This window comes from Gossypium hirsutum, chromosome D12, assembly GCF_007990345.1.
Source record: "Gossypium hirsutum isolate 1008001.06 chromosome D12, Gossypium_hirsutum_v2.1, whole genome shotgun sequence".
NCBI classification, from domain to species: domain Eukaryota; kingdom Viridiplantae; phylum Streptophyta; class Magnoliopsida; order Malvales; family Malvaceae; genus Gossypium; species Gossypium hirsutum.
The window spans coordinates 573,341-598,713 of record NC_053448.1 but is presented as its reverse complement, the minus strand read 5'-3'; the positions used below and the strand labels follow the sequence as shown (position 1 = coordinate 598,713).

At 31.9% G+C, this 25,373-nt stretch overlaps 4 protein-coding genes, 1 long non-coding RNA gene and 1 other non-coding gene across 7 annotated transcripts; 2 read left to right on the top strand and 4 right to left on the bottom strand.

Moving 5' to 3' along the window:
* Positions 1–6,660: 6,660 nt before the first annotated feature.
* On the top strand, positions 6,661–9,006 carry LOC121224602 (uncharacterized). Its single transcript, XR_005922180.1, has 2 exons — positions 6,661–6,835; positions 8,386–9,006. It is a non-coding gene; the product is annotated as an uncharacterized lncRNA (long non-coding RNA).
* On the bottom strand, positions 8,080–11,424 carry LOC107930519 (tRNA (guanine-N(7)-)-methyltransferase non-catalytic subunit wdr4). Its single transcript, XM_016862192.2, has 10 exons — positions 11,101–11,424; positions 10,590–10,754; positions 10,323–10,503; positions 10,150–10,206; positions 9,982–10,052; positions 9,598–9,676; positions 9,427–9,486; positions 9,052–9,149; positions 8,896–8,956; positions 8,080–8,671 (listed from the first exon to the last, which is right to left on the bottom strand). The coding sequence occupies exons 1-10, from the start codon at positions 11,295–11,297 to the stop codon at positions 8,282–8,284; spliced, it is 1,359 nt and encodes a 452-aa protein (XP_016717681.1). The 5' UTR covers positions 11,298–11,424; the 3' UTR covers positions 8,080–8,281.
* Positions 11,425–12,536: 1,112 nt separating this feature from the next.
* Positions 12,537–13,435, bottom strand: LOC107939405 (non-specific lipid transfer protein GPI-anchored 5). 2 transcript variants are annotated; one of them, XM_016872739.2, is made up of 3 exons: positions 13,080–13,435; positions 12,881–12,997; positions 12,537–12,774 (listed from the first exon to the last, which is right to left on the bottom strand). In XM_016872739.2, exons 1-3 carry the CDS (start codon positions 13,402–13,404, stop codon positions 12,644–12,646), a joined length of 573 nt encoding a protein of 190 aa, XP_016728228.1. In that variant the 5' UTR covers positions 13,405–13,435; the 3' UTR covers positions 12,537–12,643. The 2 variants fall into 2 exon arrangements, with proteins under 2 accessions (XP_016728228.1, XP_016728235.1); XM_016872746.2 differs by having other exon boundaries at positions 12,881–12,994.
* Positions 13,436–16,397: 2,962 nt separating this feature from the next.
* On the bottom strand, positions 16,398–17,885 carry LOC107939421 (non-specific lipid transfer protein GPI-anchored 15). Its single transcript, XM_016872755.2, has 3 exons — positions 17,473–17,885; positions 17,300–17,404; positions 16,398–17,186 (listed from the first exon to the last, which is right to left on the bottom strand). The coding sequence occupies exons 1-3, from the start codon at positions 17,783–17,785 to the stop codon at positions 17,068–17,070; spliced, it is 537 nt and encodes a 178-aa protein (XP_016728244.1). The 5' UTR covers positions 17,786–17,885; the 3' UTR covers positions 16,398–17,067.
* An 855-nt stretch (positions 17,886–18,740) lies between these two features.
* LOC107930529 (non-specific lipid transfer protein GPI-anchored 16) lies at positions 18,741–20,374 on the top strand. The gene is made up of 4 exons (XM_016862201.2): positions 18,741–19,126; positions 19,252–19,278; positions 19,943–20,008; positions 20,108–20,374. The coding sequence occupies exons 1-4, from the start codon at positions 18,796–18,798 to the stop codon at positions 20,299–20,301; spliced, it is 618 nt and encodes a 205-aa protein (XP_016717690.1). The 5' UTR covers positions 18,741–18,795; the 3' UTR covers positions 20,302–20,374.
* Positions 20,375–20,975: 601 nt separating this feature from the next.
* On the bottom strand, positions 20,976–21,048 carry TRNAF-GAA (transfer RNA phenylalanine (anticodon GAA)). Its single transcript has one exon. It is a non-coding gene; the product is annotated as a tRNA-Phe (tRNA).
* Between the last annotated feature and the right edge of the window lie 4,325 nt (positions 21,049–25,373).

The window sequence follows — 25,373 nt, the reverse complement described above, 5'->3', positions numbered from 1 at the left end:
AGTGAAATGGAAGGATCTTATCAACGTCCATGAATGATAAATCATAAATCGAACTAACCTCTAAATCAGAAAAATTAGGTACTATCATATAGCTTTGTTTCGGCTAAGTTCACAAGTTGGAGATAAACGAACTCAAACCATTGACATTCGCCATAGAGTAAACCACCGCCTCTCAGGCCCTATAACTATTTACTAAAGAATATTGAAATTTTATTTTACATCAATGATCAAATCCATAAATCAAATATGAGGTTTCACCTTTAACTAAAATATTATCATATTGATTTTTCATATTTTATTTTCAATCTTTCTTTCAACATTTTTAGTTTTTATCTTCATACCTCACTAGTTATTAATTTATTTTTATTGAATAAATAGAATTATTACTAGTCTTTTTATATACAACCTTACTCACGGTTATCCATTAAATATTAATTAGTGTGGTTTACCCTTTCATTGACATTACATGATAGATGAAAAATAAATGTGGTCATGAGTCATTCGTCTTTGCGATGAATGACTTAATTACTATTTGATAGTAATTGACTTTTCATGAAAGAAAATGTAATAGTTACCATGAGATAAAATAGGATTATATTGGGAGAGCGTATTTATTCCAAAGAGATTGAGGATATCCTATGGGGGTAACTAAACACCGCTAGACGTGTGAACGTATGGGTTGGAAATACTACAACAAAAAAGATATAAAATTAAACAGCGGTGTTCGCAAGTATACATGTCAAATTGTAATATAGTAAAGTGTTACAACGAAACATTTCGAGAAGTATTCCAAAGATTGTACCCAAAAGAGGTTGAATTAAACTAAAAATTATTTCCTACACTAACAAGACTAAATAGTGATAATCTAAAATCATAGTACGAAAAATCAAATTAAAATTAAATAAAAAAATAACATAAATTAGATAAAACTAAGGAAAACAAATTAAAAATCAAAATTGACTCATATGACAAACAAACAGATGATTAACTCACATTAGTGGTCATAATTAACTTCAGAACTTGGGTTTTAATGAATTAATTACTAACTAACCAGTTATTACCTCTCGACCTAACTAATTAATTAATCAATAAAAACAACTTATCTCTCAACCTCACCATTTAAATCGAGTTAAATTAAGAGATGCTCGGTAAACCATTCTCTCGACCTCATTTACCTAAATTACTTCTTAAGGTTGTCAATCTAGAGTTTAAGCATACATAATTTAATCCAACTAATTCTAAGTCAAACCCTATTTCTTCAATTAATTAATCCCACATCCGATCATTAATCTCCTTAAGGAATTTAACTACTCATAACTCTAGATGCACAATTTCCTAACTTCAATTTAAACATGTAGAGCAAATTAAACTAAAGAAAAATGAATAAAGATCTATTTAGTATTTGAATGCACTTCGGAGCCAAAATCCCTTTTAACAGTTGTCGAGATAACATTGATTGCAATTGACGACCAAAAAGAAACTATAAATTACTGAAGGAATAAAAGCTTGGAGTCTAATAGAATCCAAGTCTGAGCAATAGAGAAAATTCTATGTTTTAAAATAAGAATAAATTGAAATAAACTTTTAACTGAAATAAAATCCTAAAATCTACTCTAAAATGAGTTTCCAAAAAACCTCCCTTTAACTTAACCAAAGTATTAATATATATATATATACAGCAAAAAGGGTTCTGCCTTAATTAGGTCAAATACAAGTCATTAGACTGAATAAGATGCATTGTGCAGACGAAAATACCCTTGACTTTTAATTGCTTTCTGCCACGCCGGTGTTGCGACACCATAGTGTTGGAAAATTGGGTTTGGAAAACACAGTGGAAATTAAGTTTAAGGAAAAAATAGAGTTTTAAAAAGTTTTTCAAAATTAGAATTTGGTTGTGATATCTAAAGTAATAAACACTTAATCAAAATCAAGAAAAATATCTCTAGAAATGTTCTAAAATAATTTCTTTAGAGAATTTTCCCTCTACAACTTTATCTTGAATTCAAGTGTGTAAAAAATAATAACCCATAACTCTCTTATATAGGAAGAGTTTAAAGAGTTCAACTATTATTAAACTTAATCACTTTAATATTCAATTAATATAATACTTATCAAGATAAATATTAGATTAAATTTAATATTAAATTTATTAAATTAATAGAATATTTATCTTAATTAAAATTAATATTAAGATAATCACTTTAATATTAAATTAATAAAGTACTATTAATATAATAATTAAATTAAATTTAATAGTAAATTTATTAAAATAATATTATTTTTGAAATAATTAATCTGAAATCAAATTATCCACTAGAGTCCCAGTAGGAGTGGGATTCCTCCATTGCTCAGCTGTTGCCGGCACTATGTGCTATCGCAGGTGCGACACCTTCATGGCACCCCGAGCCGGTTCAGTCTAGACCTAATGACGGCTCGACTGGTCCAATCCAGCCACTGGTTGGATCATTGTTCCAGTTTCACATATCAGGCTTGATTGGACCAGTTTTTGGGTATTGATCTTGGTTTTGGGTTCTACGTGCCATTACAGGTGCAACACCGGTTGGATCATCGTCTCAGTTTCACATACCAGGCCTGATTCAACTAGTCTTTAGGTCTCAATCTTGGTTTTGGGTTTGGGGTCCAATTTTTGATCGCAAGTCTAATTTTCAGTTTCAAGTTCAGGACTGCTTTCGTCGTTGATGGCTTCTAGCAATATGAGAATCGCTTATTTAGCCACATGTACGAGTTCATAGCCATGTCGTTGATTAATTGACAGACTCGCTCGTAAGTTAATTTTTTGAATAATTTATGCAATCGATTGCATAACTTTCATTTATGCAATCAATTTCCAAGATTATCAAAATCTAGAATATTTTGAAAATGATGGGAGATTTTTTGAATATTTTCAAGATATTTATAATGTTCCAATAGTTATAATTGAAAAGTTACAATTTATTCAAAAGCTATGTCACTTGGCTATTAACCGAGTTGTCACTATTTATAGTAATGAGCAACTCTCCTAAACATTGGTTTCCACATCGATGGCCAGAGGAATCCAAAATTACGATAACAATTTCAACTTTTATAACTATACTAACAGAAAAGGTAGCAGCGGTGGAAGCCAATACTTAACACAATCTTTTCTTTCCGCCTCCCTTTTGACATTTTTATAAACATAATGGCAACAAAAGTAGCCGTGGTGGAAGCCAATACTTAGCGCAATATTTTCCTTTCGCCTCCTCTATCACTTTTTCTACCACTTACAAAGAAGATGTGCTCCATAATTATCACAATGAAACAACATAGAAATACTTGAGGTGGGGATGAAAGAAAAGGCTAATCTCGAATTTAAAGTGTGTTGAGTTCATGAAACTACTATTACTACTATATTGCTGCAGATATATAATATAGTTGGATTTAATTATTGATTCATTTCTAGTTGGTAGAAGTTGAAAACCTTTTGTAATTTTATGTTTGTATTTTTGGATTTATTTATATAACTATTTGTAAAAAGAAGGAGGTTTTAGGGCTTGCCTCCTTTGTTGACACGTGGGTATACCAATTCTGTTCTATATTAAATTTCAATTTTAGTCTTCTGTTATGTTTAAATTTGAGATTTGATCTTTATACTTTGATTTCTAATATAATTGAGTTCCTGTATTTTTATAATGTTATTAATTAAACAAAATAGTTAATATCGTTAACTTTCTGATTAAAATGTTACGTGGTTACATATAATTTGAATGTCCTAAAGCTCCTAGATATTACTCCAAATAATTAATATCGTTAACTTTTTTATTAAAATGTTACGTAGTTATGTATAATTTGTATGCCTTTAAGATCCTAGAGATTAACACGTGGCTTTCCATTTTTTTTGGGATTCATCTTGCTTTTTTTTTTTGACATTATATAACTATTTCAATCAAAATATTGACATCAATTTTTCTTAAAGAACACTATCCCAACAAAAAAAAAAAACTATTTCACCATGACAAGTTCGAATGAGTATTTTTAAGAAAAAATCTACATTAATATTTTTAATGTTATTTTTATTGTTACATGACTACCAAGTAAATATTTTAATTTTAAAATGTTACACTAATAAATTTAATAGAAGAATTTTAGCATTGATAATAACTGAACCTGAATTTTTAAATCCAAAAGTAGAAGGATTAAATTCTTAAAAGTAAAAGAAAAATTCCAAATGTATAAAGTGCATAAGAACTTAAATCATATTTTGACCTTTGAAATTTGTACTTTATAATTTGACACAAACATATAATCAATTTAAAGTGTAACGTAGATCAAAACCATACTGGTTTCTAATAGTAATAAGGAAATCAACCTTGCACTTCTACTTTTTTTTTTGGGTACAATTTGCAAACCAAGTTATGACCATGAGAAAGAGATGAATGTTTTAGAAGCACAAGTTGCCCACTGTTTTGTTTCCTTTTAAGAGTTTCCACCCTGCAATAGTGTGCCCAAGAACAATATTAATCCATTTTTTTTTATCTTGTTGAGGAGACCACAACGATCAACATTATTTAATTTGAGAGAAATCAATATAGATCGCATTGTAAGGATTCTAGCTTGGAGTTTGTTGATAAATTTGTAGCTTTTGATAGAAATCAACTGAGATTCATCTAGTCCTTTGGGCGATCGCAACTCCACCTATAAGACTCTTGTGGCAATCAATGGAGAGATTTAGGCAAAGGGTCCAAGGGGACAAATGAGATTCAAATTGGATATGTCTTGAGACAACATGTTTGAGAGTTAGGTAGAGATTCATCATGGAAAGAGTTAAGGATAGATTGGGCGAAACCATTAATCTTGATTATGGCTCTAATAAGGGTGGGATCAATATTTGTGAAAATGAGCTCATTTCAAGATTTCTAGTGGGCACTAGCAACCAGAGTGTAAAATCTTCTAGTTTCCTCAGTAATAGTATCATTAAATTTGAGCCAATAGAGAATCAAGAGAGAGATAGAAGGAATACCATTAGGATTAGGGCAAAGAGATTGTTGGTACATTTTCAAAATATTTATAATGTTCTAATGATTATAATTGAAAATTTATAAGTAATTCAAAAGTTATGTCCATTGGTTATTAACCAAGAGTTGTCATTATTCATAATGATGAGTAATGTCTCTTGTTACCAAAAGTTATATTACTTAATTAATAACAAAGGATCATAATTATTCAAAAAATATCTATTGGATAATTATATTTATTGCTAAAAGATGTGACTACCCATTTGGATAGTTATGTCTCTATGAAGAGACATAAGAGCTCTTATAAATTTGAGTTAAAATTCATTTGTTCGATATATTAAAAACACATTAGAAGTTGAGAAACAAGGGTTTGTTCCTATTCTCCTCTATCTTCTAATATTCCTAATTTTTTTTTATAAAATTTGATGCTCTTACTATGCTCCGCTCAATGCTTAACGGACTATTTTCGTTAGTCCAAAACGTTGACAATCATTAGGTTTCATTGTATCATCAAGGTTCATTTGTCAATAACTCCTTTACACACTACAATATAGGTGAGGGCGAATAGAACCTTAAAGTGATATTGATATACGTCTTGAAACCTTCGTTAATTTCTCATAAGTTTATTTTATTCTCATGCACCAACAACGAGAAAAAGAGCTCCTAATTGAAAAACAATTTCTTTGACTTCATTACCAATAAAAGGTTGGTTGAGAAAAAAGAAGTCATTTTGGGAGCAGCGTGGGATGTTCTGGGAGCGTAAGCATTCCAAAATAGAATCATGATTCACAATAGAAGCGTCAGAAAAACATTTTTCAAAATAGTCAATGAATACTTGATTAATAGAGGAAAGGTTGTCAACCCAAATATTACTAGAGTCATAAAATCCTTCAATTCTATCCCTTGCTCTGTTGAGCTTGGTCATAAGATGGAAAAAATTAGTATTCCCATCTCTCAATTTAATCCATTGAAGCCTAGATTTTTGGAGCCAATGTAATTGTTCGTGGTTCTCGAGCAACTCTAGATTTGCTTTAAAGTCTCTTTCTTAAGAGATAGAGAAGAGGATAGATTAGATTGATACTTCGTTAAAGCATTTTTCATATCAAGCTTTCTCTTATGTAAATCATCGAAGACATCTTTATTCCATTTACGAAGAGAAGATCTAGTAATTTTAATTTTACAGACCAAGCTATAAGAGGGGGATCCCTCAATTTGTGAGTTCCATGCCTCTTGTATAATCTCTCTACATTAAGGGTGAAGAGTTCACATTACCTCAAAACGATAGGGTCTTTTATTGGTAAACATTATCATCGGGATATGATTCGAATGAATGATGAGTAAATTTAGAATCAATAAGTTCAAGTAGTGGGCGAAGCAATGATCATTTTGCAAGATTTCTATTATTGATTTAAGTCAAGTAGGAACCTTTTGCAAGATTTTTCGATATATTGAAAGAATTAAGGCACTAAAAAGGGGTCAAAAGCTCCTCTAAGATCATTTAGATTATGGACTTTATTATTTAATTAAGAGTAAATTACACCAACAGTCACTCAACTTTGGAGTAGCTGACAAAACAGTCACTTAGGTTTCAATTCAATCACTCAACTTTCGAAAAATAACAAAACAGTCACCACTAACCATTTTCCGTTACGGACTTAACGGAGTTTCCATTTTCCGTTAGAGACTTCCATTTTCCATCCCCCTTTCCCATCCCACTCCCTATTCCCTATTGTCCATTTGCTAACCCTTTTCCCTTAATCTTCCCTCTCTCCCACCATCCCCCTACTTCAATTCTCTCTTTCTCTTCCTTTCGAAAATCATTAAGTTTGCTGCTTTGGCCATCGGTAAGTCGAATTTATTAATTCAAGTTCTCTTATTAATTCAGGGTTGGGGTTTCATAGCTCCTTTTGCTAAAAACCCTAGTCTAATTCCACTTTCTAAGAAATTTGGAGTAGTTTCTCAATGAGGAATTATTGTCTCTATGCTTTAAAAAATCCTAGATTTCGTGGAATTTTCAATGGATTATTTGCTTTGATTCTGATTTTCCTATTCTATACCTACGTTAATTTTTTAAGAAACCCTCAATTCGCTAGTCGTCTCTGCTTATTAACTATGTGACTCAAGGACCTGGTTTCACTAATGGGTATGATCATTTTAGTGTTATTCGTAGAAAAATTAGTGAACTTGATGCAGATTCATCAAATTTAGCTGATAAGAATGCTCAAGAGAATGATTTGAGCGTAAGCTCGAGCAACCCTGCTTTGTGTTATGGATTGTTTGATCATCAGGGTTTTGCTAATCCATGTGAGTTCTTGAAAGCTCATCCCCAATGTTCTTCAGATGGATTCTTTGATGACATTAAGTTTTTCTATTGTGGTTGCAAAGGATTTAGGATAGTAGGGTATGTGGTATTGGGTGTTTAGCTTGCTGTTTTGTTTTATTTGTTAGGCAACACGGTAGCGAAGTACTTTTGTTGTTCATTGGAGAATCTTTCACATCTGCTTAGGTTGCCTCCAACTGTTGTTGGGGTTTCACTCCTTCCCGGGAAATGGGGCATCAAATGTGTTTGCCAATATAGCTGCATTTTTGGGGACAAATACAGGTGAAGTGGGTCTTAATAGTGTGTTGGGTGGTGTAGTTTTGTTAGTTGTGTTGTAGGGTCTGTCTCCCTCTGTGTAGTAGAGAAGAGGATTTCAGATTGATAAACAATGCTTTATTAGAGAATCAAAGTAGGGGGAGGGTTGGTAGGGGAAAGGGAAAGAATCAGAGTAGGGGAAGAGGGTTAGCAAAAGGACGATGTTGGGGGGGGGGGAGGGAAAGCATAAGAGTAGGAGGAGGGATAGTAAGGAAAAGGGAGGGATGGGAGAGGGGGATGGAAAATGGAAGTCTGTAACGGAAAATGATAACTCCATTACACACATAACGAAAAATGATTAGTGGTGACTGTTTTGTTATTTTTCGAAAGTCGAATGACTAAATTGAAATCTGAGTGACTGTTTTATCAACTGCTCCAAAGTTGAGGGACTATTAGTGAATTTACCCTTTAAATAAAAATAAATGTCACATGCGAACGAAACAAATTGCTAAATGTAAAAAACACATCAATTTTGCATTTAAGCCATAAAATAACTATATGTCCCTACTTATTACTAGAATGTATATTTGTTAGATTAGACATCCATCAACCAAAAAAGGCTATAATGGAAAGTTTTTGCAGTGCCTTAAATAGATTGGGAGATTCCCATATAACTAATGTTACATGTACCAACATTGTCAATCAATACACTGAATCAATGCTTGCTTTTCCTATCATTTCTTGTTCGCTTTCTGAACTCTCGTTTCTCATCAGAATATTGCTTCTTAATTAACAAATTGCACATTGCTGTTTTTACAGCATCCGCCGCCGCCAAGAACACCTTTTCATCAACTGAAATGCTTCCCTGCAACTTCTCTAGCAGTTTAGCTCCACCGGGTATTTCACTATCCACCAACACAGCTGGTTCCTGCTCCGAAGCGTTGGGACTGCTTTTCTCAAAACCAGAGATGACTTTCACTCGAGACAAAGATGAAACGTCAGAACCTCGCAACTTAGAGGCACCTGTTACCATCCATAACAATCCTCCAGATATACTACTACCAAGGCTAGTAGGAACGAAATTCTCCCCAATGATCGAGACCACCTGCCAAAATTGGAAGTAATCCAGGAAATAATTGTTAGCTGTGCATTTCACTAAACCAGAAAGTTCGGATACATTCAGAGAATATCCATATCATATTATAACAAAGCTGAGATGGATATGCAAAATGCATGCTAGTATGATGTCAAGCAAAAGTAATGAAACTGGTCTTCCGAGGCATGCAAGTTTTCTTTTGTGTATATTGTTGTTAAAGTTGCAGTCTCTACCTTCATAACAGAAAGAGTCCGAGATGAAAGGTCACAGCTCAACAACATTATTCCTCGCAGACTACAAAGAACAGAATGACTGTTATGATAATTAACTGAATGTTTGGACCATTGAAGGAGAAGGGTAACAAGCATATAGGATACTCAGAATCTGACCTTTGAATGGCTACTGCAATAAGGGTACAAGCGGGAATTGTGCATATGTCAGTAACAGTTGAACAGTTTCCTTCTGTAGTATCAGACTCAAACTGAGCCTTCAGTAAAGAAGTAAAAGTAAAACAAAGATGAAGGGGTTAACAGCAAAACTAAAATTGGAAACAGTATTCTCAAACTTTCAAAAAACCATTTTTCCTTCTAATGAATGGCACCCCAAAACTGTGAAACCACACCATTTTTTATATATTTTGGAAGATGGAAAAGCATTAAGTTAATGCAAACATTAAATGTTATTTTTTGTGCGAGAGAAAAGGAAAGAGAGGCCAAGGGATCTATGAACAACAGAGGTGAAACATCATCAGTAATGAAAGATACCTTTGCACCAACTGCACAAGTATCAAGGAGGGATCCAGATATAATATCCCACATGCGAACCTGAAGAAGAATACAAGTTGATTGTTTGCCGAAATTTCAACTTGAAAACTTAGAAGAAGACAAAGAAAAAACAACTTCACAAATTACTCAAACAGCATTCTTAATACTCACAGTGGAATCACCACCACCAGACACAAGAATACCCTGCGGAGAATCTGGAGTGCAAATGAAGGCAAGGCAGGATACAAATCTGTACGCAATCAAGTTAAATGAGCACCTACCAATGATTATGGAAATAGAGATTTATATATTCTCAGATAAAAAAATGGACATTTAAGTAAATCGTGATTACTCGAAAGAGTCAACAGGTAGAAAATCAACCTACAAGTCCTTGACTAGGAATCAAGTAAATTCAAGCATACTATTGCTTCTTAATTCAGCACAAGTTTTCTTCAAAGATAGTGTTTTAAACCAAGTAATGATATATAGTACCCTTTAATATGTACAATATCAAAGCAATGCAACAGAAACATGTAATCGTAAAAACTCACTCACTCCGTATGACCAAGACAAACGCTTTGAACCTCATGAGCTCCATCTAATGGCTTCTTGGGAAACACTGTAACCTGCAGATAACAAAGTAAACATGTAACATTGGTGCTTTATCAAGTGAACAACTATCATGGTTATAGAAACTAGAAAGGTTAAGGCATGATGGCTTACACGAATTTTAAAATCTCTGTCAGCACTGACAATAAAATGTCCATCAGGTGAAAACTCCTGCAAATAAGACAGGATAATAATTTGGTAACTAACAAGCAAACCATGCTAAAGCCAGTTAAAGGGGAAAGAACGAAAAACAGTGTATATCAAGAATAAGATTGCTAATCAATTACCAGGCTAGTAATGATACTACAATAATGAGCAAGCAAAGGCACCGCCTTCTTGTCAAGAGGAGCTTGAGTTTCATCAACCCCTGGAAGATCCACTACCCAAACCACTCCAAATTTGTCAGCAAAACAAACATGAAGACCATCATTGCTTATAGCAACTGCACTCACTCTCTTCTCAGAACACCTGTCATACATCATACTCATAATGCCTCACTAAAATGAAGCATACATTTCCCCCCAAAAAGGAAAGTTAAGTGTTTATGAACTTACACAGTAGCAATACAGCGCCAAGACTCGGTAGACCAAACCTTGACAAGCTTGTCATCTCCAGCAGATACAAAGAGTTTCCCATTTGCTCCATATTTAATACCTCTAATTGAATCATTATGTGAAGCCCCGCCTGCCTCATCCACCAAAATCACAGCACAATCTTCTCTGCCAACGCCCAATATTTTCTTTTAAAACTACAATATTCATTTCTTTATGTTCCTTTTGGAAACATAGGTTTTAAAATTTGGATTTGGATTTCATTTTATTATAGAAATAGCAAGAGTGTAATGCATACATTATAGAGAAATTAGTTGAGATTCAATATATTACATATTTGAGAAATTATGGTGAATATTATATTGCTAACTATTCTGCCGCTCAATTTACACTATTTTGAAATTAAATTCTAAATTCTAAAATTCAACTTTTCGAGCGCTACCTATTTGAGAGAGCAAAAAATCAACTGAATATGAAAGCAGGAAGAGAAGAGAAGGGAAGATGAAAGGCTTACAGGAGATTGAAGACACGAAGGTCCGATCCGACAGCGACTGCAACTGAGTTCCGGGTCGGGTGGACGGAAATAAGGGCGGGTGCGACCTCCATGTGTTTATTGTTTTGCTCAGATTCTCCCATTTGAGAATCTTCGTGTGTATTGTTGTCATTTTCACACTCTTCGATCCGAAAATCCTCCATTTGTGCTCCTTCCATTGAAAGGTTTCTTGCTTTTCTTTTAGGGTTTTAGTTAATGCCGGCTAAACGGTTTAAGGTTCCCAGTGGCATTTCAAGTTATTGGGCTTTTTGGTTCTTCTTGGGGCCCACTGTGACCAAAGTTTTCAAATTTCGGAGATTTTTACAATATTAATATTTTAAAATGTTAAATTTCAAACTACTTTTAAAATTAAAATTTAAGAGAATGAATCTTGAAATTTCTTCTTTGGATGCGTCATTCAGAGAAATATTTTTTTTATTTCTTCATCATATAAATTGTTTTTTCAATTTTTTTATAGAATATAGTTTACAAAGTTTATTTTTTTAAAATATTTATAGCCATATAAGAAAGTAAAAATATATATATCTTTCATCAAATTAAAAGGTCTTTTATTGTAAACAGGGTGAAGCCAAATTTTTTAATAGAATTATGTAACGTGGAGCTTAAATTAAAATTTTTTTTATTTTTGGTGACTAAATTGAAATTTTTTTTATAGTTGGGTGACTATCTGTATAGTTTACCCAAACTTAAAACAAATAAATAAATACATAAAAATTAATATTTAAACTAGTAATAAACTATATAACTTTCAAACAATTAAAAATAGTATATTTACTAGAAACTCTATGCTTGAGGAAATAATGTATTTAAAACTCATATTTGTGTTTGAAATAATGTATTTAAAACTCATATTTGTGTTTAAAAATAACACATAATTGAACTAGTTAATAATAAAACATGACTTATTACGATATTAAAATAAAAAATTAGATTAAATTATAAGTAAAACAAAATTTAAACACGTGAATATATCAAATTAAGATTACTAAATAAGTACAATTATTTATCATAGTGTTGTCATCAATCCAAAGTTGGTGTCGAGTGAATTTGTGACATCATCTCAATTAACAATATTATTAATATATACAATTGATAGATGTAATACAGTGGTATATAAGGCTTTGTCAACCTAATTAGCATGGGTTCAAATCTCATATGTGTATATTTTTATTGCTTTAAATAAAAAAAACTTAAAATTACCCTAAAATAATATATTTTCTAATAAATAGCATTAATAAATTAACATAAAACAATAACTTTTTATTGAAAACTGTATTGATGGAAACACGTGGAAGGCTACAAGTTGTGAATGTGATGTTGTCATGTTGATTAGGGTTGCGTTTCATTTTATATCACTCATGAATTTCTTTTAGTGAATGGGAACAAAACTGTAGTCATATAGCAATGGAGTCTCATATTTCCATTAAGCATACATCACAAAGCAGGAATACAAATGGCTACTGTCTACTAGTAGGTAAAGAAGCTCCTGGTTCACATAAAATGCTTAATAAAAGGCGATAATCGATACGTATGAAGCAATGAACAGAGTGAAGAGAGTAAGAGGAAGCGGCTTTTCCATGATACTTCCATTTGATATGCTGCCTTCTGTTGTAGGGACTGTTTTAGACCCAGTTCCTGCATATTTTTTCATGTGTTCATAGGATATATAATATACCATTACCACCAAAGCATAGAGATTAAGCAGATAAATAAAGTGTGACAAGCTTTAAGTTCTGTCTACCTGAAGGAATGCTCGGCATTGATGATGTAACCGATGTGTCAGGCGTGTCATCGGAACTATCAGCTGAAGGACTTACTGCAGAGCTCACAGGGGGAGATGCTGGACCGTTGGCGGCTGCTAAACAATCAAAATTTACTTATGTCAAAGATATTTTCTGTTATCTTTCTTCGGGAATACTTTATGTTAAACTTGACCTTACCGTTACACCTGCTAACTGGTGGTGTTTGCACATTGCAAGCACCAGGGAGTGACAGAGCTCGAGTCTGGTTGATGGTAACACCAAGCGATGAGCCCCCACCATTGAGCACCGAGCAAAGACACTGAGGCTGCGATTGAACTACACTCGAAAGCTGAGAGCAGCAAGTCGATGATGGGGTCGTCGTCGAGTTCGACGTAATGTAGTTTAAACACGGGGCTAAACCCAAGAGCACGCTGGTACAACCTGACTGAGCCATGGCTTTATAACCACAAAGCATGGTCACAAAAACCAGGGCAAGACCCAACTTGACATTTTCTAAAGCCATTTGGAGGTTCAGTATGTAGCAAGGAGATGTTTGTGTCTTCCCAAAAGGGAACGGTAGCACATATATAGCGCCTTTCATGGCAAAAGATCATACTATTAGTTGCATTTCGGGTGGCCAACTTTTTCTAAATAGGGGTGATTTGGTTTAACAGTTTTAAGAACCTCAACCATACTTACATGGCAAGTCTTTAGACTAATAATATATTTACACTGCTACTTAAACAGCTAATCTTTAGTTTCTTAAACAAAAGGGGAAATAATGGTAGCCCAAGTCTTGAATCAGTTGGCCAGAATGGTTGACGTTAAAAAATTTTCCACTTTCCAGGTCTTCAAAACCATATCACTTCTAAAGGAAATGTTAAGAAGAGTGCCAATTGACACCTTGTTAAGATCATCCCTTAATCCTCAATCTCATTCCCCAATTATCCAACGTATCAAATAGAAGAAAAAACTCATGGTTTTTATGTGACTCATATTTAAAAGCTTCTTCTTCATAGATGAATGTAAATTATGAATGTAAATTTTACACTTCTGAAAAAGTTAAATAACAAAAAAAAAACCCATCAGATTGATTAATCCAATTGATTAAATCGATCCAATAGATCACATGAAATCGATTTAAAAAAATCAATTGAATTGATTTTTAAGTTTTTAACTTTTTTTCTACTAAAAGCATTTTTAATGCTTAATTACTTTTTCACCTCTTCAACAATATGGTACTTTTCTTTTTCTTTTTTCTTGGTGTTTAATTATAAATGTATTAAAATTATTAATTAAAAATAAAAAACATTTCTAAAAATAATACAAATATTAATATCTAATTACAAATATTTAATGGTTATATTTAATTATTTAAAATATAATTTATATATTCTAATTAAATTTTATAAATAATTTAAAATGAACTCCTTGGGATTTCAAATAACCTCCAATACGGTGAATTTTTGAAGTTTGATAATTTAAAATTAAAACAATTTGATAAAAATTTAAATAAAAAAATGGAAAATAATAAGTAGACAAAAGTTATTTATCACTTAATGAAGAATAATTTTAAATTTTATTTATTTATTTTAATATTATATTATCTTATAAAAATTTTACGTTTAAAATTTAATTTTTTTTGTTTAAAATAAAGTGAAATATTTAAAATTTAAGAGTAGAATATATTTTTTTATAATTTAAAATCTATATTTACCATACAGTCTAATTAATTTTAAGTAATATATCAAACAAATTTTAAAACTTAAATCCATTACTTAAATTTTCAATACTTAATTTTTAACATTTATTTTTTCAGTTTATCAAATAGCACCTAAATATTTGCATTTGTTTTTTATTTAAAATTTTCAAATAAACTTATTAGTTTAATACATTATCATGTTATCAAATTCAATATGTATTTTATTTTTACAACTAAAATTTTTAATTATTTTAATTTTTAATATTTTGAATAAATTTTTTTAATATTTTATTTCCTTTAATATAATAAAAAATTCATATAATTATATATTAATTAATCAACATATTTAAATAAATATATGAATAATGTACATATATTTTAGTAATTTTAATATTTTTAATTATTTATTAAATTTTCAAATATGTTATAAATTTCATTACATACAAACATTATTCTAATGTTTTCAATGGTCAATTTGTTCCTCTCATTATAATTTATCTCATTGCGCCATCATTGTGCTTGAATCCAAACACATATCACATAATTGATTTTAATCTCACTGCTATAATAACTAATCTTACGACATGTTAAAACTCTTCTAAAAGAATCTTAAGACAAATTCTTGAAAAGAAAACTCAAAAATAATTTTTTTAACTCAAAAGAGAAGTTAAATAATAATAATTTGTGTACAATGCAAAGGCCTATATATAGGCTAGCTAAATAAAACTTTTAAGTATACTAGAACTCTAATTAATCTAAATAAGAAGTAGTTTTAAACTAAACTTTCTTGTTGACATAAAACTCCTAAATAACTTAAACTACTTAATAATTATTAAAAATTTAGAATAATTAAATAATAAAATAATAAGAGCTAATAAATACAATATTGGCCTCCTATATAATAAAATAATAAAAATTCTCGTCATAATCACGTCTAGAAATTCTGTTTGCGCAGTCTTTATTAAAACGATCATAACTTGAGCTCCCGAACTCGAAATCGAGTGATTCAAAGTGTATTTCAAAGCTAAGATATATATCTTCGAATTCCATGGGACATCTCAACCCAGAAATGTTTGGATCCCATCCAAAAAGTCGTCACAATTTTACTGATTTCCCAAACTTGAAAATTGACAGCTTTGGTGAATGGAATTTATTCAATTTCACTCCATTCGTGCATGTATCAACAACGACCATGATTCTGTTAGAATATTGTTTGGCAGTTTCAGACTCCTTCATTTTTAAGTTCTCAAAATCCTTCCTCAAGTTGATAATTTGCTGCCAACTTGTCTTGTCTGTACCTTGAAACTCTTCATTTAGTTTATCCCAAGCTTGCTTTGGAGTCTCACAGATCATAATTTTAGTGAAAATTACATCAAAAACATCATTTTAAAGACATGACATCACCTTAAATTTCTTAACATGATCATCACTATGCTGCCTAATCTGTGCTATCGTTGGATTAGTTCTCAACGATGATGGCTCTACATCCGCATTCACAATCTCTCATAAATTATAAGCTTATCTTCATTTTGACTACCCAAATATGATAGTTTTCATCGTTAAAAGATGGTGGTGGAGGAGGTGTAAAGCTAGCTGAAGACACTTTTACAAAAAACAAGTAAACAGAGGTTGTTTCTTCTTCTTCTTTTTTTTAAAAAAAAGCCCTCAAAGATGATTGACTCTAAATATCAATTGTTGGTTTTGTTTTTTTACAGAGGAAGAAAAGAAAACAAGGAATAAATTTAACAATCAAATCTAACTTGCTATTTCATTTGTCTACTTCTTTTTGCTTACAAAGTACAACTTTAAATAAGAAAAATTATCAACTGCAAATTGACAAGTCTAGATACATGAATTCGCTCATTGGCTGATTTCTGTTTAATCAGCATTGATTACATTAACCTATTAAATTAAAGATAAATAAAATAATCTAACAACTTTTCTAAACAAATTGACAACTTATTAGCTTGTATTAAAAGTTTTAGGATAGTTCGCAGCATCGTAGTTCGTGTGTCAAGATAACTCGCGTCTTGTGTGTTTGCGAGTCTATTTATATTTGGACAGTCTGCCAAATAGTTCGCTAGCTAATAGTTCACCTTTTTGGCTTACTGTTCGTCACTTTAGCTTGCACTGCCATTTTAGCTTGCACTTTGAACTATCCGTAGTGCTGCATGGTTGATCAACTTTCAACAAATGTCCGTACACCTGCTCCATTAACATTGTCATTGTATGGTTTAACTAAAGTAATTATTTTTGTTTTGGCTGTTGAGTTAGATGAGAGCTTTTCTTCTTCCATACTTGATTTGGATTAGTTAAGCTAATATTTTGCAAGAAACAATTAAGGAAACTGAGACTGGGAGAGTCCTTCCATTGATTCTTATTGATTAAAAAAATTCAAGCAATGTAGTGCAGCAACACTCTTCTTATTGGAAAACAATAATCATACCCCCAAAGAAAACATCAATCATCAATCAACTCTATAACTCAGAATTTGGCTACGGTTGCAATGAAGACAAGGCAGATAACTGAATGAAGGGAGGCTTTTGCTATGCTTGCATTGGACGATCCCACTTCGATCGATGGGACCGACTTAGATCCTGTTCCTACATATTTATGAAGCCATAATATGAAAACATGTCCCTTAATCATGTCATAATATATGAACTTTTGTTTTCTTGGTATAGTTTGATGACCAGAACAGTACAAATGTGTGTACCTGAAGGGATGTCTGATGCTGATGGTGTAATGGCACTGGCACCCTCAGATGGTGAACCAGAAGGAGATGCTGCTGGTGCAGTTGAAGGTGTTCCAGATTTTCCACCTGGGAAAATTTATGTAGTTGGTATTGTAATCATATAAGCATAAACCAAAAGTTAATGAAGAGCTTACCATTACACTGGCTAAGTGATGGAGTTTGAACCTGACAAGAACCAGGGAGTTTTAGAGCAAGGGTTTGGTTTATAGTAATCCCCAATGAAGCCCCGATGCTGAGCATGGAGCAAACACATTGCGGAGATGATTGAACGAACGTCTTCAGCTGCGAGCAGCAAGCAGGTGATGGGGTGGACGTATTTCCAGTAATGTAGTTAAGGCATGGGGTTAAGTTGGTGAGTGCTGGAGTGCAGCTTTGAGCATTGGCTCCTGCCCATAGCATTCCCATCAGGGCTAGAGTAAGACACATTTGAAGTCCTATTGAAGCCATTGCTTGGTGTTACAACTTTTGTCTGCGTATAGACACTGGCGATCGAAAGTCAAATTGTTTGATTGGATTTGGAGACTTGGGGTTTACTTCTTGAGTGAACAAAAAAGAAACAAACCACTGGGGTTATATAATAAAGTGAGGAAAATAACAAACGGATTTGGTATATTCAGATGGCCAACTCTTACTAATTATTCAGAAGCATAACCAATTAACCAATCTATTTTTCCTATTTTCTTTCTAAAACCGTCTATAGCTACAATGAACTCAACTCAAATGGAATTAAACTAGGTTGGCATCCCTTTTTACTAAAATAAAGATTATCATAAATAAAGCAGGATCATTACAAATACACCAAATATCACTATAACAAAAGGTACTAGATTTCAAAAAATAAACCATAACCATGGTTATAATTCATAGGTTAAAAAATATGAGTTCAGTTGTTAATCCTGTTAAAATTTTTCTTTTAAATTCAGATTTGTTATAATTTTATTATTTTTGTTGTATGTATTTTTTTTAATTTCAAAATTAATTCATAAAACCTTGGTAAGATTGTGGGAGATGGTTATGGTTTACTTGTATACTACTAACCATTAAAAAAAAAGCATTTCAAATGGACCATATACTGCTTGACCATTGGTGACGATAACATGCCTACCCTTGTTTTATGTGATAGTAGGAAGAAAGGGCTGCTATGGCAGCCAAAATGAACCGAGTTGTTGATGAACATAATTAAAAAATAATAAAAAGAGGAAAAATATAATGGAAAAAATCCAAGAGTTACAACTAACACGTAAAACTACCTACCATGAGCTGCCTTTGGTTTCATCATATCATAAAAAAAATTATTACTTCATTGATGAAATTAGTTTAAAGTAGTTGAACTCCAAAACCCACTTCAAAACTGCCTGTTTTCTGCTTGAACCTTCTCAAAGGTTCAAACTATAAATCTTTCCTAATTCCATGGCTTTACCATTACTCCAAGCTCTTTCAAAATCACTGAGAAAGTCATGGAAGGTTTCAAGGTTCTTCACCTCATTGCAATACTATCAACCCTTTCGATGGTTTCGGTTAATGGACAGATTTCTACAGCCTGCACTGCCTCAATGATCTCCAGTTTCACCCCATGCTTAAATTTTATTACTGGGAGCAGTGGGAATGGCTCATCATCACCAACACAAGGCTGTTGTGGTTCATTGAAGTCGCTTATGAGCACTAGCATGGATTGTGCTTGTCTTATTATTACTGCTAGTGTACCTTTTCAATTGCCCATAAATAGAACCCTGGCACTAAGTCTGCCTCGAGCTTGTAACATGGGTGGTGTACCAGTGCAGTGTAAAGGTGCAGAGCTTGATTTCTCTTGGTTTTATATTATAACTTCGACTAATTAGTCCGCCTCATATAAAATCCTTCAGTTTTCAATGAGATCAGTGACTCTCTAACACCTCATTTCTTGCATTTTGCAGCTTCTGGCACTCCTCTACCAGCTCCAGGTAACGTTTTTGAAGTTTTCTTCTACATATTTACAGGATCATGTTCTAATACCCCTTTTTAAATATGCATCAAACGAGGATGTTGATAGGTGACTAAGATGAGTGGTTCACCCTGTGTAGGACAGGGCGGAGAGCTGTCTAGTAGGGTGGTCAGAGTAGGAGATAGGGAGGGGAAGATAGTGCTTGGAGTTAGGTAGTAAGAGAGGAGATGTATGTTGCTTGGCTTTGACCTTAGGCCCTGAGTCTTATCACTTGTCTCGAGACGCCATATGTCGGGTCACTATTGGTGAGTCAAGGGAAAGTAGTCAAATGGTCTAGTGTCATAGGCTTAGATAAAGTAGTCATCTCAAATAGAAGATTGTAATAGTTAAGATTTAATATGACGGTTAATGAATGGGTTCCGCTTGTTAAACAAGTTATAAGGCAAAGGATTCTTACGAAGAGTTCCTCTAAGGATTTGCATGTACTACTCATGGGTATTTTTTGTAAAGAAATGCTTGGTGGTCTATTCGTACTGCTTGGGGACTTAGCCACCCGGAGGAGTGTAACACTTAAGGTTAAACAATATTGTGAAGTGTATTAACAAGGAATGCTTTCACCTATAATCAATCATGTATTCATTGGTTACATTAACATAAACTAATCCGAATAACATTTTTGGCAGGCCCTGTTCCCTTTCTACTTCCACCAACTTTGGCACCAGCAGCCGCATCTCCCTTAAGTCCAGGAGGTGAATCTCTAATCACAGTATTTTCATTACCACAATCCCACATTTTATGAAACAAGGAATTTATTTTTCTTAAAGGAAAATATTGTTGTTTCATCACAGCTTCCGAAGCTTCAACACCAGAATCTGATACTCCCCTGGACCTAGCACCTGCATCGCCACCAGAAGCTCCCTCGGCCACAATGAATCCTCGGATTAGACCAGTATTACAGCCATCGGCATCTACTCCATCTTACGTTTCCCTTCCATTGGTACTCACACTATTGATTGGTACCACAATTTTCAAGTTCAATTAAAGTCCAAATTGTGTTCTGCATTATTTGTTGTTTTAAAGTCCCTTTGTCTGTATGTGAGTTTATTTGACATTCATTTGAATTGTATCTTCAACATTAAATAAATATATTTAGCATTAAGGAACATGAACGCCTAGTCAAATTAAACAACATTACTTGGGAAACACTCCATGCACCATGGCACAACCTAAGTACTTAACTTGGAGGGATATGAATAGATTCAATGGTGATGATGAGTTCTCACATTATCCAACAATCCCCTTTGAAAAAAGAAAAGGATTTTAAAACAATAGAGACATAATTCTCCATGATGCATTTATCAAACAAATAATATGGGTCCTTCTATCGATAATCAAGAGACAAATATTTAATCCACAACCAAATGCACCCCCACCCTCATCAATCTTGTGAAGAATGGTGATGCATGTCATCAGTGTAATAGGGAATGTTATTTTTAAATTCAAAAAATAGAGATTCTAAATTTCAAAACCTAAAAGTATAATTAAAGTGTAATTTAACCTTTAAATTTGTATTCTATAATTTAACATAAATAAATAATCAATCATAACTAATCAATTAAATATTTGTTTTTACACCCTTAAATATAACCCAAAAAAACTCAAGATTTAAACTTGCCCAAATCCCAATTGACTCAATGAATCACCAACAAATAAAAATGCGGTGAACATGGATCGAACACGTGACCTTCAGATCTTCAGTCTGACGCTCTCCCAACTGAGCTATCCCCGCAGATGACTTCTCAACATTTTTGCAGGTATAAACCCTATTTGCTGTTTCTCCAATGAGATGCCAAATTCAATCCACCTCTCCCTTGACTAGAACTGTTATACAGACCAACTTGATTTTCAATTTAGAGTGATATAGATCACGCCGTAGATACATTGATGCCAAATTTTCATTTCACAACATTAGATATTATTAGATTTTAGAATCGATTGTAGCTGATTAGATTTTCCGATCACCTAGAAATTTAGAAAGGTTGATAAAATCGGAAGGATTTAAAAAGATTTTTTTTTTTCAAGAAAATTGAAGAAGAAAGTACCTAAGAGATGAGAGTTCAAACCAGAGCGTCAGTGAGGTTGATAAACTTACAAAGACGAAGCCGAAGAAGCTCCGATCATGGAAGCAGAGAAAGAGAGTCGGCTAGAAGAAACATGGCGGAGAAAGTGGCGCCATTGAAATGTTTTTTGTTTGGCGGTAGTTAGTACTGTATCAGTAGATTGCACCATTTTTTTATTAAAATTTGTTTATTGATATTAATTTATTTCAATGTATTATTTCAGATTTATCAATATTTAAAATATATATATTTAATATATGTATATAAAATTTTTTATAAATATTAAATGGGTAATATTAAATAAATTTTAAATATAAAAAATTTATGCACCAACCAGACAATAATTTTTATTATTATTTATTACTATAACGGTAAAAAATTAGAAGTTTTATATATTTTTTAATATTATTCATTCACCAAACAATTCAACCGAAATTAGTTGGAATAAATTGGTGTCATTAGCATGGATTGAATCTTCAACCAGTACGGAATAGAGTGTTGGTTCTACCAATTTATTGTTAAAACGGTGTGCATCGATCTAAACGGCCGACACCAATGTAGAACCGGCTACACTGGGATAAACGCTCTCAATGCTAAACCGTGAAGATGATGATAGATCTCTTTAAACCATTAGATGAGAAATATGATGATAGATCTTTTTCATTTATATAGGACTTTAAGAAAGATGACAATAGATTTTTTTTTTCATTTATATATAAGACTTTAAATGAACTGAACTTGAACAAACGAGTTTACATCTATGTTCATTTATTTATATTTAAGTTTCTTTGTATTCAGTTTATGTTCATTAAGAATTCATCTATTTTTAAAATTTTAAGATTCGAGTCTAATTGTTAATTTCACCTTAAAATTATTTGGCCAAATTAACTAGTGTAGCATTTTGAAACTAAAAAAACTCACTTGGTAATGGTAGCTACGTAACAAAAAAATAATGTTGTGTTGAACCTAAATTTATTAGAAATTTTTAATGGTATTAAAAATTAAACTTGTATTTTTTTAATTTGGAAAGTAAAAAAAAAAAGAAACTATATTCCAAATGTGCAAAAATGAAAGGAGTTAGAGGAAATTTTAACCAGATAAAAAAACATAAACTTCAAAATGTGATTTTTATTTAATTCTAATATATGTATTTAATATTTTATTTCATCAAAAATATTTATATATTTGTACAAATGTTACTATATTCATATTGCATACTTTTTTATATTATTTTTAATATATTATTCTTTTTTATAATTATATTTTAATTTATGAAAATTTAATAAGCTAAATTTTTCTTAAAAATAATTATTTAAATGAAATAATTGTAGCACCTCACACATGACCCGATCGTCAGGTTCAAATTAGAAGCACCGCATTCGTTGCCGGAACAACTAATATTAACCTTTCTTTTAAATTCAACTCAAACATCATATTTTACAAACTAGTTATTTCAAATATAGACAAGTTTAAACAATCAAACACTTTATAATTTCATGAAAACAAGTTCAAGGATATTAATTAAAACAAATAGAATTTGTTTCCATTGAACATCAATGTGGTGTATTGCTTTTATCATAATTTACAAAACATTCGTATAGATTAAAATCAAGTTCAAGTCAAATTAAAAACTTTTAAAACATTTTTAATCGAGTTCTAAGTATTCGGGGATGAGCTGGACCAAGTTGGGTCTTCGAGGGTCAAAATAAGGGAAAGACCTCTATCTGATCTAGTTTTATCGGTACATGGGGTACTTGTGCTAATGCTTCTTGGTGCTGCTATTCATTTTAGGCTATTAACTTACTTGTATCGATACATCTAACCACTTATACCAGTAGAAGTTTGTCATGACCCAAAAATGACCCCAAAACACACCTAATTTGATCCAAAATAATGCCATATCATCTTCACATATTATAGAACACTATAAAAAAGATTAAATCACCATTCCTGTGACATCCTCAATGAAAAGTGAGCTTGGTACAGTAACTGGTCGAGTTAGGAATATTAGAGAATTTTAGAAAATAGATCTAATAGGAACTTTAGAGCAATAATATAGAAAATAGTTAGAGCTAATAGAAAATTAGAAATATTTTCAAGATGAGAAAAACTAATTCAAGGTAATGACTTAATTGTAGGAGAATGGAAAGTGATAGAGCAGAAATAGGAAAATCAAAAGCTTGAGATAATTATATTGAATTGGAGGAAAAATGAGGAAAGACTAAAAGTGAAATTTTACCAAAATAAAGCATGAATCATGCATGGTATTGTAGAGAAAGTTGAAGGGTTAAATAATAATTACTTAAAATAGATAATTATGAAAAAGCTTAATGATTAAGGATGAGATTGTGTTGAAATGGGATTGGTGGACTAATTTGCAAAAATATTAAATTTGTTATTTAATTAAGAGATATTTTAGTAGAAAAATGTAGAAAAGATAAGAAGGATCTTTCATCTTTTATATGTGCTTCACATCACTCACCAAAACCATCTAACGCAACTTTTACTTTTATTACTATTAGGTCTTTCCACCATTTTTAAGCCTTTCCAAGCTCCATTCCTTCCCTTTATTTCATGTTTCCTTGGTAAAATCAATAGAGGAATCTAGTAGTCATCTTAGTTTCATGAAAAGAGAACCAACATTTGTCTTGAAAGTGAAAGAAAATAAGGACTAGATTGTGAGTTCAAGAGATTAAGGTAAAGGATGATAAGTTCTTCATGAAATTCATGTTAGTTTCATTAGATAAGCATAAATATGTTATTTTATTATGATTTTAACAAGTAGATGTTATGTGATTTGATATGAAATGAAGAAAAAAAGAAGAAATGAGAATATCAAATTGAAGGCAAAGGAAAAGGATTAGCAAAGGAGTAAAAGAGAAGAAAGTACTCCATTCAAGGCTTGGTTGTAAGTACTTCAAGGATTTTATCTTATTTCTTTTAGATTTAAAAGTATTTTATTTAGTTAATTAGTTATAAATTTGTTGTTATAATAGAAAAGACTAAATTGTAAAGAAAATAGAATTTATCATAAGGACATAAATGAAGACAAAAAGGAAAATAAATGAAGTATCTGTTAAAATATATATTGTGAATGTGAAATGTGTAGTAAAGTTATATGTTCTTTGAAATTTATGACTTCAAGGACTAAATTATAATATGTGAAAAGTTGAATTGATTTTGTTAAAGCCCATGTAGATGAGATAAGAACTATTGAGATATTGATGCGCGTTCTCTGTTCTATTTAAGCATTACAGTGTTGTTATGTTCTGATAAGCATATTCATGTCGTTCTACTCTATTAACGCACTTCTGTGCCCACTGTATCTGTTTCAAATATCTTAAGTGTTCTGTTTAGTCTACGATGGGCTAAGAAAGAGGAACGAGACATCCGGTAAGTGTGGTTAATAATGAATGGGGTAAGTGGTTTAAAAGCTACAAGTTGATAAAAATTGTTTATTTGGACTAATATATAGAATGAAATAAACTTATTCATGTGTTTGTAGTTAATATTATTATATTTTAGAAATAAGATTTAAATTTTTGTAGTACTTACTAAGCCGTCTCAAGCTTAATGTGTTTCTTTCCAACGCGTAGGTAAAAACTAATTTTGACAAGCTGGGGCAGTGACTGACGGGGGGCTTATCTCATCTCATCACTTCTTCTAGCTTGAAACTGTTGAGAAATGTGCCTATATTGTAGTAAATTGTAATTGTTTTTTTATGTATTTGAATGATGAATAAATAAATTTCACATGTCACTATTATGTCTTTTGTATTTCTGTCTTTCATATTTTGCATGCGTAGCGAAATTGTGACAAGCAAATATTATCTCATTAATTGTCCAAGTTCAAACTGATGATAAGTGGCATTATAAGAATGTTTGCGACAAATACCTTACTTCAGTAGATAATCTAAACGAGTTCATAATCCCCGTAAAAGAATCAAAATGAACATTCAATTCGAATACTAAGAAGGATTATATTGTCGTCTACA